Raw genomic sequence first — 14322 nt, forward strand, 5'->3', positions numbered from 1 at the left:
TGTGAAATATGATTTCTGGGCTTGAGTGACAGTACAGCGGATAGGGTATTTGCTTTGCACGCCGCCGAGCTGTGTTCAATCCCTGGCATTACATATGATCCTCCAGAGTAACCCAAGAGCATCGCTGGGTGTGACCCAAAAATCCAAAGAGGAAAAAAAAAAAAAAACATGGGCTAGAACGATAGCACAACGGGTAGGGCATTTGCCTTTCACGCAGCCAACCCAGGATCGATTCCCAGCATCCCATATGGCCCCCTGAGCACCACCAGGAGTAATTCCTGAGTGCATGAGCCAGGAGTAACTACTGTGCATCGCCGAATGTGCCCCCCGTCAAAAAAAAAAAAAATTTCCATTGGAGATGACTTCTAGCTGCGAGGGCGCCCATTCCTGAGCTGGACATGGAAGAGATGTGAATTGTGGAATAGATCGAATATTCCAGTAGGGTCAAATATTCCTGAAGACAGTGGATGCATGGCACACAGGTGTGGAAGGTGGTCGGATGTCACTCCTGAGGGTGCTGGGCATCAAACTGGGGTGGCTTGTACAAGTCAACACCTTACCTGTAAGGGGGCGCTAGTTGCGCTGGAGAGATGAAGCCGGGTCCTCTTGAGGATCTCTTTAGGGGCTGTTCAGGGTAGGCAGGTGAGAACTGGCGGGGGTGAGAAGCACAGGAGGCCTTGGATTTTCCACATAAGTGTTTATTACAGTGTAAATCCAAGCTCAGGCCTCCCCCGGGCCCCATGCAAAGCCCCGGCGAGGGGGGCCAGTGGCGTCCAGGAGACGCCAATCTTCACAGCGCCTCCAGCGGTGGGCTGGCCAAAGTGCAGGGCAGGGGGTGCCCTATCTATGTAACTACAAGTCCCAGCAGGCCTCACGGCCAAGGTGTCTCTCCTTTCCTGGACTCTTAGCGCAGAGCCTCTCGGGAAATGTAGTCCGCTTGGGCAATGTGCGCTAACTCCGTGGTGTGAACGAGCCGGACACCCACAGAGATGGCTCCAGCCGTGGCGGGGTGAGGGTGGGGATGGAAGGGAGATGGAGGGGGAAGGGGTGTCGCAGAGGGCTACAGGGGTGAGCGCAGGCGTCCCTCGAGCAGAGACACCCCTTTCATTCGGCTTTGGCTTTGGATCCGGAAACGGTGGCAGCAGCCGAGGCAAGGGCTCCGGTCCCTGGAATCTTAGCTCGGATCCTGGGAGAGAAATAGGGACAGTCAGGACATTGGGGCATGATACAGGGTAAAGGACGGAGAACCACGGGGCACCTGGACGGAGGATCTGGTCCAGTCGTGGGTTCTCGCCCTCGTCCTATGTTGGAGGTGCTCCCTCCTTGGAGAAGGGGACTTTTAACTTCGCAGGGTTCAAGGGCAGAGAAGGTGGGAGTGGGTAGGAATGCCCACACTCGTCCTCCCCGCCCCGCCCACCTCCACCCCTCCCCTCCTCTTACTTAGTTTTGATGTGGCTCAGCTGATTGGTCACCAGTCCCATGTACTGGTCGATCTGGGCCTTGGGAGAACAAGAAGTGAAAGGAGATTGGGGTGGGTTTGGGGTCTTTTGTTTGTTTGCTTTGGCTAATTGGGTCACAGGGGTTACTCCTGATGGTGCTCGGGTGGATCATATGAGATGCCAAGGATGGAACCCTGGTTGGTGCCCTCCCCACTGTAATATTGCTCCAGCCCCATGAAAGAAGACTGGAAGGGGTCTTTCTCCCTGATTCACTCAGGGGGCTCCTTCCTACCCCACCTCTTAATCACCTTTAGCTTTCGGTCAGGGAAACAAGGTCCAAGGCCAGGGTTGACCTCCACATGGGTCCCTTGAGCACCTCTGTCAGTGAGTCCCAAACTGTCAGTGACTCCCAAACTATGAGCCAGGGAGAGCCCCAGAGCACTAATGGTTGTGGACCCCCAACAAAACAAAAAACAAAATCCAACCCCCATACTCAAAATCGGAACCAGACATAGTGGAGGAGGCAAGGCACGTGGTTTGCATGAGGCCAACCCTAGTTCCAGTCCCTGGCACTACTTATGTTCCCCCAGCACTGCCAGGGATCATTCCTGGGCACTAAGCCAGAAACATGGCAGGGTGCACCCTCCATTAAAAAAAAAAAATCATAGCCCAATTCACCTACAACTAAACCTAAGAGAAAACCCTCAGAACTCAGTTCAAGAAGTTCAAGGTGAGGGGCTGGAGCGATAGCGGGTAGGGCGTTTGCCTTGCACGTGGCCGACCCGGGTTCGATTCCCAGCTATCCCATATGGTCCCCCAAGCACCGCCACGAGTAATTCCTGAGTTCATAAGCCAGAAGTAAACCCTGAGCATCACCAGGTGTGACCCAAAAAGCAAAATAAATAAATAAATAAATAAGTTCAAGGTGGTGGACTCTGGGGGCAGGGGTGCTGATGTCACTTTGACATACAAGAATTTTCCCTGAGGGGCTGGAGGGATAGGACTTCTGGGAAGGGACTTGCCAGCCTGGTTTCAATCCCTGGCACCTCAGATGATCTCCTGAGTACCGCCAGGAGTGATCCCCAAATACAGAATCAGGAGTCAACTCTGAGCACCCCAAAAACAAACCAAAAGAAAATCTGCACCTGCATTATGCATATAACTGAGTGTGGCTGCAAATGTGCACATTTTTGGGGGCGAGAGGGGAGGAAACCAGGGGGCGAGAGGGGAGGAAACCAATGATGTCTGTCTGGGAGTGGACTGATTTAAATATGATACTGAGTCTTGGTGACCTTAGGCCATGCGGAGGGGAACTAGGAGACTTCCCTGCGGGGGCAGAATCTTGCACTCTCAGCAATGCTGGAGAAGTCTCTACTCATCGCCTGTCTCTGGCTAGGGGTGACCTTCGTTTTGTCAGTTTCTGTTTTTTGGTTTGTTTATTCATTTTTTTTTTGCCACTCCTGGTGGTACTCAGGAGCTACTCCTGGCTCTGTGCTCAGAAGTCACTTCTTAGAACTTTTTTTTTTTCTTTTGGGTCACACCCGGCAATACACAGGGGTTACTCCTGGCTCTGTGCTCAGGAATTACTCCCGGCGGTGCTTGGGGGACCATATGAGATGCTGGGAATCGAACCCAGGTTGGCCGCGTACAAGGCAAACGCTTTACCCGCTGCACTATTGCTCCAGCCCTACTTCTTAGAACTTTTTACAGTGCAAACTTCCGGGGGGGGTTGCACCAGAGGCAGTGCCAGAGGATGTAACCAGGGTCAGCAAGCTGAGCACCTTACACTGTCTCTCTGGCTTGTTAGTCATTGTTCTGTTCTGCTTAGTTTTGGGGCCACTCAGTGGTGCGGAGTTCAGAAATCACTCCGGAGAGGCTGGGGGAAGCACATGGCGTGTCTGGGATTGGCTACATACAAGGCAAGTGCCCTACCCACTATTATTATGGCTTTGGCCCGTTTGTTCTGACTTTTGACTGTGTTGTTAGCTCCCCCAAACACACATGGCAGTTTCAGTTCACCTGATTGGCTGGTATGGATGTCAGTCAAACTTGTCTCCACGGGAACCCTGTGGGCTGCTTTCAGGGGTAAAGGCCTCCAACTGGCTCTTTCTGGCTAGGATAAGTGTTGTTCTGTGACAGGAGAGATACTGGGCAGGCTGCCTCTCTGCAGCTGGGACATGTCACTGACACCTGGGGCCCCTGGAGAGTGCCCAGTCTCAGCCTGGCACATGCCAATGGGATCCTGACTCTGGCAGGGGAATGTTACCCCAACGGTCTGTTATCTAGCTGCTGAAATTCATTATTTTATTAATTTTGTTTTTGTTGGGAGCTGGGGAGGCCATACCTGGTGGTGCTCAGGACTTACTCCTGGCTCTGTACTCAGGGATTATCCCTGGTGGGGGTTGAGGGAACCGGTGAGATACCAGGGATCAAACCCAGGTTAGCCCCATGTACAAGGCAAGTGCCCTACCCTCTGTACTATTGCTCTGCTTCCTTTTTTGTTTCTTTTTTGGGTCATACCCAGCGATGCTCAGGGCTCTGCACTTCTGGCTCTGCACTCAGAAATGACTCCTGGCTGTGCTCAGGAGACCATATGGGGTGCCGCAGATAGAATCTGGGTTGGCTGCATGCAAGGTGAATACCCTCCACGTTGTATTAACCCTCTGGGGCCCCTCTGCTTCCCTTTTTAAATTTTTTATTTTATTTTTGTTTGATGTCCACACACAGTGGTACTTGGGGGCTATTCCTGGTTCTGTGCTTAGGAGTGACCCCTGGTGGTGCGTGAGGGCACAGGCCGTGGTAGGGTAAGAACGGGGTCAGGGGGCAAGTGCCTTCAGCCCTGTACTCTCTCCAGCACCCTGCTAAAACTTATTATATTTATTTGCTTTTTGGGTCACACCTGGCAATGCACAGGGGTTACTCCTGGCTCTGCACTTAGGAACCACTCCTGGTGGTGCTCAGGGGACCATATGGGATGCTGGGAATCGAACCCGGGTTGGCTGCGTGCAAGGCAGATGCCCTACCCGCTGTGCTATCGCTTATTTAAAACTTATTATTTAAAACTCCAGTTGCACCGGGCCAGAGCAGTAGTACAGCGGGGAGGGAGTTTGCCTCGCATGCATTAGAGCTGGGCTCGATCCCCAGCATCCCGTTTGGTCCTCTGAGCACAAAACTCTAGTTGCATTGAGGCGAACAGTACAATCTCTTGCGCCTGGGACATATCTCAGTCAGATGGGGTCTCTGGGGGCTCCCCAGTCCAACTTCCTGTCCTGACTCTGCAACAGGACTTGGTTTTGGGGAGGGGAGGCTGGACCATTGACTGGGTGTCACTAGCTGAGGGCTTGGGTCACTCACCTGGTGTTGCCGGTAGAGCAGCGGAAGGGTGAATAAAGCGATCACTCCTGCAGAGACAAGCAGGGAGGTCAGGGTTCCTGCGAATTCCACTGTTCCTCCCAGCGTCCCGCCCCCCGCCCCCAGCCCTAAGGACCCATCTCCCCACCGCCCCCCACTGTCTTCCCAGCTCACCCAGAATGAGGAGAGTCAAACCATTGAAGACAGCACCCACAAAGGTCAGGATGTAGAAGAGAAGGGCCAGCTGGGAAGGATCAGGGTCAGGGGTCAGATGAGCCCGCGAGGGCACGCCCCAGGGGTAAACTTAGCCAACCACGGTCCCCTGCCCACGGGGCTGTGGGGTAGGAAGGTGAATGGTGGGGACCCAGGAGACAGGGAGGTTTTGGGGGCACCTTGAGAGAGTCCACGAGGTCTTCAACGAGGAAGAAATGCCGCAACTGAATGACCCCCGAGACCACCTGGGAGGCGATCAGCCGGGACAGATGCTCTGTCTGCTCGCGGCTCAAGGTCAAGTCCACATCCAGGTAGGCCCTGAGGGGACACAAGCCTGTCAAGGGGGGGAGGGAGAACCATAGGGAGCAGTGGGGAGGAATGGGAAGAAAGCCAAGGTCAGGGGTCAGGATAGAAGACACTGGGTAAGACGTGAACCACCAAAGGACCAAGGACCGGGCCAGGTGGGCGTCAGGAAAGGATGGATCAAGGTGAGGGTGCGAGCCGCAGCTCGGGGCAAGGCGCGGGGTCCGTGTGGGGGTCTCACTGGAAGGGGTTGGTGCCGTCGCCCTTGTGCAGAGCCTGCAGCACTTTGCGGTAAACCCTGAGAGAGATGGTGGCGCCCAGCATCAGCAGGGCGGAGTGTGCGGCCACGGACACGATGCTGAAGTGCAGGAGACAGAGCAGGGAGACCATGAGGCCCGTGAACACGGCGCCTGACGTCCGCGAGTCCTTCCAGTACAGCAGGTCGGCCACTGCAAGGGACAAGCAGGCCAGGGTTGTGAGGGGGCCTGGTCAGCTCCAACTGTCGGAGCCTTAACCTAACCATCAATTTTGTGTGTTTTTTGGGGGGTCACACCTGTTGATACACAGGACTCACTCCAGGCTCTGCACTCAAGAATTACTCCTGATGGGGCTGGAGCAACAGCACAGCAGGTAGGGAGTTTCCCTTGCACGCGGCCAACCGGGGTTCAATTTCCAGCATCCCATATGGTCCTCTGAGCACCGCCAGGGGTGACTCCTGAGTGCAGAGCCAGGAGTAACCCCTGTGCATTGCCAGGTGTGACCCAAAAAGCGGAAAAAAAAAAAAAAGAAAAGAATTACTCCTGGTGGTGCTCAGGGGACCATACAGGACTCCTGGGATCAAACCTGATAGGCTCTGTGCAAGGCAAATGCCCTTCCTGATGGATTATTATTCTGGCCCCCTTTCATCAATTTTTAGGATTTTCTTTAGGGGGATCCCGGAGCTATTCCTGGCTCGGAAGTTCTCATGTGAGAAGGGACCTTATGTGGTGATGGGAATTCAAACCCTGGTTAACTGCCTGCAAGGCACATGTCTTAACCCCTGTACTCTCTCTCTCTGGCCATCTCCAAATATATTATTATTACTTTTGTTTTATAGGCCACACCCACAGAGCACTGAGCTCAGGGATCGCTCCTGGTGGGGGTTGGTAGACCGTACAGAATGCTGGGGAATGAACCCAGCTTAGCCACATGTGAGGCAAGCACATTACCTTGGCGGTGCTCAGGGGTTACTCCTGGCTCTGCATTTAGTGCTCACTCCTTGAGGTGCTCAGGGGACATATGGGATGCCGGGGATAGAACCCTAGTCGGCCACGTGCAAGATGGGCACCTTACCCACTGTATTATCGCTCCGGCCCCAAATTCTATCTCTATTTTGTTTGTTTCTGGGCCACGCATGGCAATGTTCAGAGGTTACTCCTGGTGGTGGGGGGAGGAAGGACACCATATGAGGTGTCAGGGACTGAACCTGGGCCAGCTGCTTCCAAGGCCAGCACCCCCAACCTGCATTGTGTTATCTCTCCAACCTCGTGGAGGTTCTATTTTGATAGCATCCAAGGGTGGTCTTGCTGGATAGACAAAGTTTTGTACTTTTTTTGTTTGTTTTTTTTTTGGTATCTCTTGTTTGGGTGGGGGTTTGGGCCAAATGCAGCTGTGCTCAGGGCTCGCTCCTGGCAGTGCTCAATGAACTACGCATTGTTCCAACTACAACTACGCATTGTATCCAGGTCAGTCACATACAAGGCAAACAAACACCTTACTCTGGATTATCTCTCCAGCCCTGCCATTTTTGTGCTGTGCTCTGTGCTAAGCCATTGAACCCAGGCCTCCAACATGTAAAGCCTATGTTTGCTTTCCTAAGCTAGCTCTTCTGCCCCAGGTGTGTATTTATTTTTGTGTCACACCTGCAGTGCTCTGAGGCCTATTCCTGGCAGGGCTATGTGCTGAGGATTGAACCAGGGCCAGCCACATACAAGGCAATTGCATTATTATTATTATTATTATTATTATTTACTTTTTGGGTCACACCCGGCAATGCACAGGGGTTACTCCTGGCTCTGCACTCAGGAATTACCCCTAGCGGTACTCAGAGGACCATATGGGATGCTGGGAATTGAACCCAGGTCGGTCGCGTTGCAAGGCAAATGCCCTACATGCTGTGCTATTGCTCCAGCCCCAAGGCAAGTGCTTTAAACCTTATGCCATTTCTCCAGTCCCTTCTCCATACTTTTTATTTGCAGGAGCAACCCCAGAATGACTTTTCCTGTCTCCATCCCGGATGGAGCTCTGGGTCTCCTGAAAATCTGCAGGTCTCGGGGCGGGAGAGATAGTACAGTGGGTAGGGCGCTTGCATGTCACAAACCTGTGTTTGATCTCTGGCGTTCCAGTGTGCCCTGAGCCCTTCCAAGAGTAATTCCTGAATGCAGAGTGAGGAGTACACCCTGAGCCTCACCAGGTGTGTTCCAAAATACCAAAAGCAGCAAAACAATGTCTGTGGGTCTGACAGGTGGAAGAAAGCTCTCCTTGATCTGCTATGCCTCATTATTCTAAGTCCTGAAAGTGCTCTGTGTGGCGGGGTGAGATCCTGAACCAGTTTCCAGCTCCAGCCCAGCCCTGACCATGGACCTCAAGACCTGAAAGTTTGATCTTAGCCTTAAAAATGTCAGTAACCCTCTCAACAAACGGTTCTCATTGAAGCCCCCAACTAGGACCTGTCACTGTTCAGTGTAAGCTTTGCCGTTTCGGCTCTGTCCTGGTCAGCCTGACTTCCTCAGTTCTAGATCTTCCTTCTACACATCCTTCCATCATCCTCCAGGTAGGGAAGTTCTCTCCCTCTAATTTGTAGGGAGACCCACATCCCGCGGGTGCTCAGAGCTGACTCCTGGCGATGCCTTCAGGGATCACTCCTGGTGGGCTCCGGGAACCATATGGGGTGCTGGGAACTGAACCTGGTTCAGCCCTGTTGAAGGCAGCCACCTACTCACTGGATTATCTATCCTTCCGCTCTCCCCCCTCCCCCGCTTTTTTTTTTTGCTGGTGGGGGTCACACTTGGCGGTACTCAGGAGTTACTCATGGCTGTGCACTCATCACCCCTGGTGGGCTCGGGGGTCATATGGGATGCCTGCGATCGAACCCGATCCTTCTATTATTTTGGGGGGAGTGGGGGGCTGGAACGCACCCCGTGGTGCTCAGGGCTTACTCCTGGTTCTGGGCTCAAGCTTCATTCCTGATGGTCCTGGGTGCACCCTAAGCGGTATCTGGGATCTAACAAACTCCGCTGCATGCAAAGCAAGGGGCTTAACTATGTTTTTCCCACTCGGAAGGAAGCCTCCCCCCCACACACCTCACAGACTCCCCAGGTCCTGCAGAAGCTGGAACGAGGGGGAGGGGCCGGGTCGCCTCAGGCGGGGGCTAAGTTTAGGCACGCTGGGGGGAGGGGGCCTGGCTCGCAGCTGTGCTGGCTCGTCAAGCTCCTGAGTGACAGCGCGGCCTGGGCCTGAGGCTGGGGGAGGGGGGCTCCGTGCTCTGGAGCCCCAAGGACCAGGCTTGCGGAGGACGGGGGACCCCACAATTGCTCGACATACGCGCCAGACAGCCCGGCTGATCTCCCCGCTTCAGTCCCAGCCTGCGGCCCTGGGGAAATCGGGGACCCCGAGGAAAAGGCCCCTCCCCTATCTGCGCGCGCCGGACGACCCGGAACCCCCGCTCGGCCGTCCCCCAGCCCCCGGCCGGCCTGCCCGGTCAAGCCCACCTGAAGTCCCCATCTCCGCTCTCGGGACCGGCGGCGGACTCCGCGGTTGCTGGGGGGTTGTGCCCGCTGCGGGGTAGCAAGGAGGGAGGGAGGACGGGGGCGGGCCCTGGCGGACCCGGCCAATGGCTCACCCAAGAGGTGGGGACAGTTCCAAAAAGGGGAGACTCTGGGTAAACAAGCGAGCGCCCGACGGCCGCGGGCCAGCAGCGGTGCTCACCGTCTGGTATAAAATGAATATTTTAAATACGGCGGGGTTCGTGTGCCGCAGCTCGCCCGCAGATATGCAAGGGGAAAGGGAAGTTTTGAAAAGGTAACGCGTTTAATTATAAGGGTCCATATGGCCAGCTCCAAAGGAGGGCTTGGATGTTATTACTGTTAAATGGTTTAGATAGTCCAAGTCCAAACTCAGCCTCTAGGTGGAGCACTCCAAAAGTTTTGTTTTGCGTTCTTTTTTTTTTTCTTTTAAGTTATCAGCCAATCGAACGGGGCTAACGTTTCAAGAAGGCGGGAGAACTGTATCAAAAGAACCAATGCCTAGGCCAGAAAGACAGAGTACCAGGTAGGGCATGTGCCTTGCACGCGGCCACACTAGATGGGTTGGATGGGACACCCTGTGTGGTCTCCTGGGCCTGGCCAGGAGTGATCTCAGAGCCAGGAGAGCGCAGATCTAGCACTAAGGCCTAAGTGCTGCCAGATGTGATCCCCAAACAAAACAAGAGAACCAGTGGCAATATTAAGTAACAAGGACAATTTTTTTGTTTATTGTTGGGTTTTGGGGTCACACCCGGGGCAATACTCAGGGATCATTCCTGGCAGGATCATATGGGGTGCCCGGTTCAAACCTGGGTCAGCCGCGTGCAAGGCAAATGCCCTATTCTCTGTACTGTCACTCAGCCCCGGGAACAAATCTTTTATAGGGTGGAGTTTATCATGTCTGGTTAATTTTAATAATTGGTGTCTCTCCTCCTTTAAAAACTTGTAAAATGTTCTTAGTTTTTGGGTCACAGCAGTAATGCTCAGAAGTTTCTCCTAACTCTGCACTCAGGAGTTACTCCTGGTAGTTTCTGGGGACCATATGGGAAGTCAAGGATCGAACCCAGGTTCAAGAGAGCCTCTCCAGCCCTTCTCCCTTGTCATCCCGTGAAGTTGGTCTCTCTCTTTCTCTCTCTCTTTCTTTCTTTCTTTTCTTTCTTTCTTTCTTTCTTTCTTTCTTTCTTTCTTTCTTTCTTTCTTTCTTTCTTTCTTTCTTTCCTTCTTTCTTTCTTTCCATGGGGTGGGGGCACACCCGGAAGTGCTCAGGGGTTACTCCTGGCTCTGCACTCAGGAATCACTCCTGGCCAGCTCCAGAGCCATATATATGGGATGCTGGTGATCAAACCTGGTTCAGCTGCATGCAAGGCAAATGCTCTCTCGCCACTGTCCTACAGCCCCGAGAATGGTCCCTTTAAAACTAGTCCATCCACCAGCCTCTACAGGCCAAAGGTGCACTGTCAATCATGCCCTTACCTAGAATATGTGGCTCCAGCGTGAATTCTGATTGGTCTGTGCTATCGAAGCTCTGCCCTGTAATTGGTTCCCGCTCCAGCTGCCTCCATGGCACTTCCTCCTTGTTTATCAAGGGCTCTTCACTGAGAGAGTTCGAATCCCGAGACCCGGGAGGAGACGGGGTACGGACCTGGGGGCTCCCAGAGCCAGGACTGGGCAGTGGCGTCAAGATCCGGGGTGGCGATGACCGAGAGAGCCCAAGTGGCAGGTCCAAACCTGACATGTGAGGGAGAGAAAGCTGTGAGATTGGAAGGTACTCCGAGAAGAGGTCATCCACCCCGCTGGGACTGCGACCCCAGCACCTCAACAAATCTCACCTTTACCAGTCTCCCTGCTCTCTACTGTTTCTGGCTCTTCGTCTTCCAGCGGAGTGGAGCTAGTGGTATCAGAGTCCTCGCCGGACGCCGCTCCCCGGGCTGCCCAGCCCAGCCGGTCCAGGTGGAGCCGCAAATCCTCCAGGGGCCGTTCGGGGGGAGGAGCAGCGTCGTGCTCGCTGCGGCGCCCGGGCTCCGGAGACTGGCTCAGGCTGGGGATGCTCTCCAAGCTGTCCCCGAGGCCAGGCTGCGGGGGCGGGTCTCGAGGTTCTGAGACTGAGCGGCCTTGGGGCCGGGGACGGCGGGCAATTGAGTCCCGGCGGGCCCCGGAGCCTACCGCGCCGTCGAAAGCGATGTAGGAGAAGGTCAGCTCCCGGGGGGTGCCCCAGTCCTGCGACGTGGTCTCTTCCTCGTCGTCCTCGGAGAATTCCCGGGCTGTGTGCAGCTCCCTAAAATCCGAATCGTCGTTTCCACCTGCAACAGGGTCCTCAACCGCGTTAGCCACCTCTGAGCACGTCATCCCCTGTCCTCTGTCCCTCTATCCCTGCTGCCCTCTTCCACTTACCTTCTGTGGAGTCAGGGGTGGAGGAGGCTGTAGACGGAGCTTCTTCTACAAGAGGAAAAGGAATCTAAGATGCTTAGATTCTCTGAACCATATGAATGTGCCCAGTTCCAGAAACTTGGTCCGCCCCAAATTCAGGAATCTTAGATTTGAATCTCAAAACCTTGAGGACAGGGACTAGTGATAGCACAGCAGGTCGGGCATTTGCCTTGCATGCGGCCGACCGGGGTTCGAATCCCAGCAACCCATATGGTCCCCTGAGCACCGCCAGGAGTAATTCCTGAGGGTAGAACCAGGAGTAACCCCTGTGCATCGCCGGGTGTGACCCAAAAAGCAAAAAAAAAAAAAAACAAAAACCTTGAGAACATTCCACAGACTGACTTCTTGATTTCACTGCTAACAGAATTTCATTCTTAGAAGCTCAAAATCCAGGGCAGGAGTTATACAGCAGGTTGGGCATTTGCTTGTTTTTGTTTGGGGGTCATATCCAGCAATGCTCAGAGATTACTCCTGACTCTGCATGCAGGAATTACTCCTGGTGGTGCTTGGGGACCATAGAGGATGCTGGGGATCAAACCCGGGTCAGGTGCATGAGAGGCAACCCCACTGTACCATCTCTCCAGTCCCTCACAGTAGAAGTTTTAGGAGGCTTCGGTTTATTCTGGCAGCCACCATTTACCAAGGCTCTATTCTATTCCAGACCCTGTGGCTACATTGGCAACAGCTCAGATCAAATCCTTGCCCTTTCACCCCATAAGGTGTGTAAGACTATAAATATATGATATGGGGGGGCTCAGTGCATGGAGAAAAAATAAAGCAAGTAAGGGAAGAGAATATGAGGGCATTTAAGTTTAGACAGGGTGGTCAGGAAGACTAATATAATGGCTCTTGAGCAGAGGCCTGAAAAAAATGAGGAAGTCATGCAAACATGGAAGAAGACTCTACAGTGCAAAGGGCCTGTGGCAGGGGCCGTGCTTTGCCTAAGTGAGGGACAGAGTGTGTGAAGGTATGGCTGGAGTACAGCGACTGAGGGTAAGCAGTTGAATGCAGAGGCCGAAACAGGACTCCGGCGAAGGGTTTGCTACCCCTCTGAGAGCATTGGAGATGAGACAAGAATGGGGAGAACCAAGGCAGCCTTCCGATGTAAGTCAAGGCAAGGCAAGATCTTACATGAAAGAGCTGCTTATCTTCAATGTTAAAATTAAAAGTTCTTAGAATTTTAGCACCTGGATTCCCAAGACATACAAGATTGTTGAAATCCTCAGCCATTGACTTTATAGAGAAGGTCTGATAGGGATTGTGAGCCCCCGGTGCAGAGACAGCAAGGAACACACAGGGGGCTTCCCTGTAGGATCTACTCCCTCCTGGCCGGCTTGAGGCTTTGCTTCTAGCAGCTGCTGTTTACCCTTTGTAAATTGCAATCCGACGCCCCCAGCCCTCCACTTCATTTCCTCCGCTGGGGAATCTGAAGCCCAGGGTGTGGGAATCTCTCTTCCAGGGTTACTACCCATCCAGGTAAAACCAGTTAAATCCTGGACCCAACCCAGGGATGGCTGTTTCCTGCAGCCTAGGGCTTGGTCAGTTTCAGCGAGGTTGAGGAGGCCTCGGAGAGTGGCTGAAAACGGAATTGGGATAGGAGATGAATGATGGGCGGGAGGTAGCGGACCCCTCGACTGAGTCCAGTTTCGGCCTCTGCATTCAACTACCCTCCCCGCCGGCTGCCTCCAGCACCAGGGCGAGGGGACAGCTCCCAGCGAGTGCCCTCATCCCGGGCGCGGCCGGGTGGCCAATCGCAGCGCCCAGCACGTTTCCCACCGGCTCCTTTACTGTCCCCCACCTCCGCCGGATCTCACTCAGGTCCTCTGGGTCAGGTGGCCCCCGTGGCGAGTACAAGGCGGGGGGGAGGGGAGAGCTTCCTTTGTCTCCTTTGCCTCCTCCCCCCATCCCAGCTTTCTCGCGGCCCGGCGCGGAGGGGACCCCGGCCGGGGATCCCCACGCCCGAGCCAGGGCTCCACACCAGGCCGGAGTCTCTCGCTACTCACTGCAGTGGGCGAAGACAGGCAGGACCTGCCCCATGGCCCCCCTCGGGCCTGCATCGGGACCCCCGCCCACTCCGGCCAAGCCGCCCTGGGCCTGGGACCGCCGGCGCTCATCTCCGCCGCGCCCACGCCGCCGCCGCCATCCTTGCCGCCTCCTCCAGGCCGCTCCTGCCGCCGCCGCCGCCGCCGCCCTCTGCTCGCCGCGGCGGGGGCGGGCGGGGCCGCGGCGGGGAAGACACTGCAGCGCGGGCCGGGGGCGGGGCCACAGGCGGGGCCGAATCCGAGGAGGGCGCGGGGGCGGGGAAACGCCGAAGAGCATCGGGGAGGAGGCGTAGCTTCTTTCTTAGGGGCGGGGCTAGAATGTAGTCTCCGCCAACCAGGCGTGGAAGGAGGCCTGAAAGGCGGGATCTAGACGAAAGGAGGCGTGACTTAGTGATATGGGCGGGGCTTAGGGTAAGGCACAGCTCCGGGGAGGAAGGGTGAAGGACCCTAAGCAGAGAGACTACAGGACCACGTGTTTCAGAGAGGGTTGGGGTGCAGACAGGGGTGTCATTGAGGAGAGGGTGCAACGTTCTCACTGAAGCTGGATTCTGAGGGCCCGGGAAAGAAACTATAACGTTCGATGTATTGAGACGAGGGGAGGAGCTCAGGGTTTAAGTCGATTTATTTATTCTGAGTTGGGCAGGCTTAGTTAGAAAGCTGCTAAAGGTGAGATCTAGAGGGAACTGGAAAGAATGGGCAGTGAGAATAATAATAATAATAATAATATCATCATCATCATCCAGTCTGTGGATTAGAAGGAGGGCG

The 14322-nt window shown here is 54.7% G+C and overlaps 1 protein-coding gene across 2 annotated transcripts; it reads right to left on the minus strand.

Moving 5' to 3' along the window:
* Window positions 1–682: 682 nt before the first annotated feature.
* Window positions 683–13741, minus strand: RTN2 (reticulon 2). Of its 2 annotated transcripts, XM_004607732.2 has the most exons (10): window positions 13519–13741; window positions 11480–11524; window positions 10918–11388; window positions 10562–10816; window positions 5548–5755; window positions 5183–5321; window positions 4965–5034; window positions 4794–4840; window positions 1441–1499; window positions 683–1186 (listed from the first exon to the last, which is right to left on the minus strand). In XM_004607732.2, exons 1-10 carry the CDS (start codon window positions 13550–13552, stop codon window positions 1105–1107), a joined length of 1410 nt encoding a protein of 469 aa, XP_004607789.2. In that variant the 5' UTR covers window positions 13553–13741; the 3' UTR covers window positions 683–1104. The 2 variants fall into 2 exon arrangements, with proteins under 2 accessions (XP_004607789.2, XP_055002145.1); XM_055146170.1 differs by lacking the exons at window positions 10562–10816; window positions 10918–11388; window positions 11480–11524; window positions 13519–13741 and adding an exon at window positions 9056–9123.
* Window positions 13742–14322: the final 581 nt, after the last annotated feature.

The sequence above is a fragment of the Sorex araneus genome, chromosome 8 (assembly GCF_027595985.1).
Source record: "Sorex araneus isolate mSorAra2 chromosome 8, mSorAra2.pri, whole genome shotgun sequence".
In the NCBI taxonomy this organism is placed as follows: Eukaryota; Metazoa; Chordata; class Mammalia; order Eulipotyphla; family Soricidae; genus Sorex; species Sorex araneus.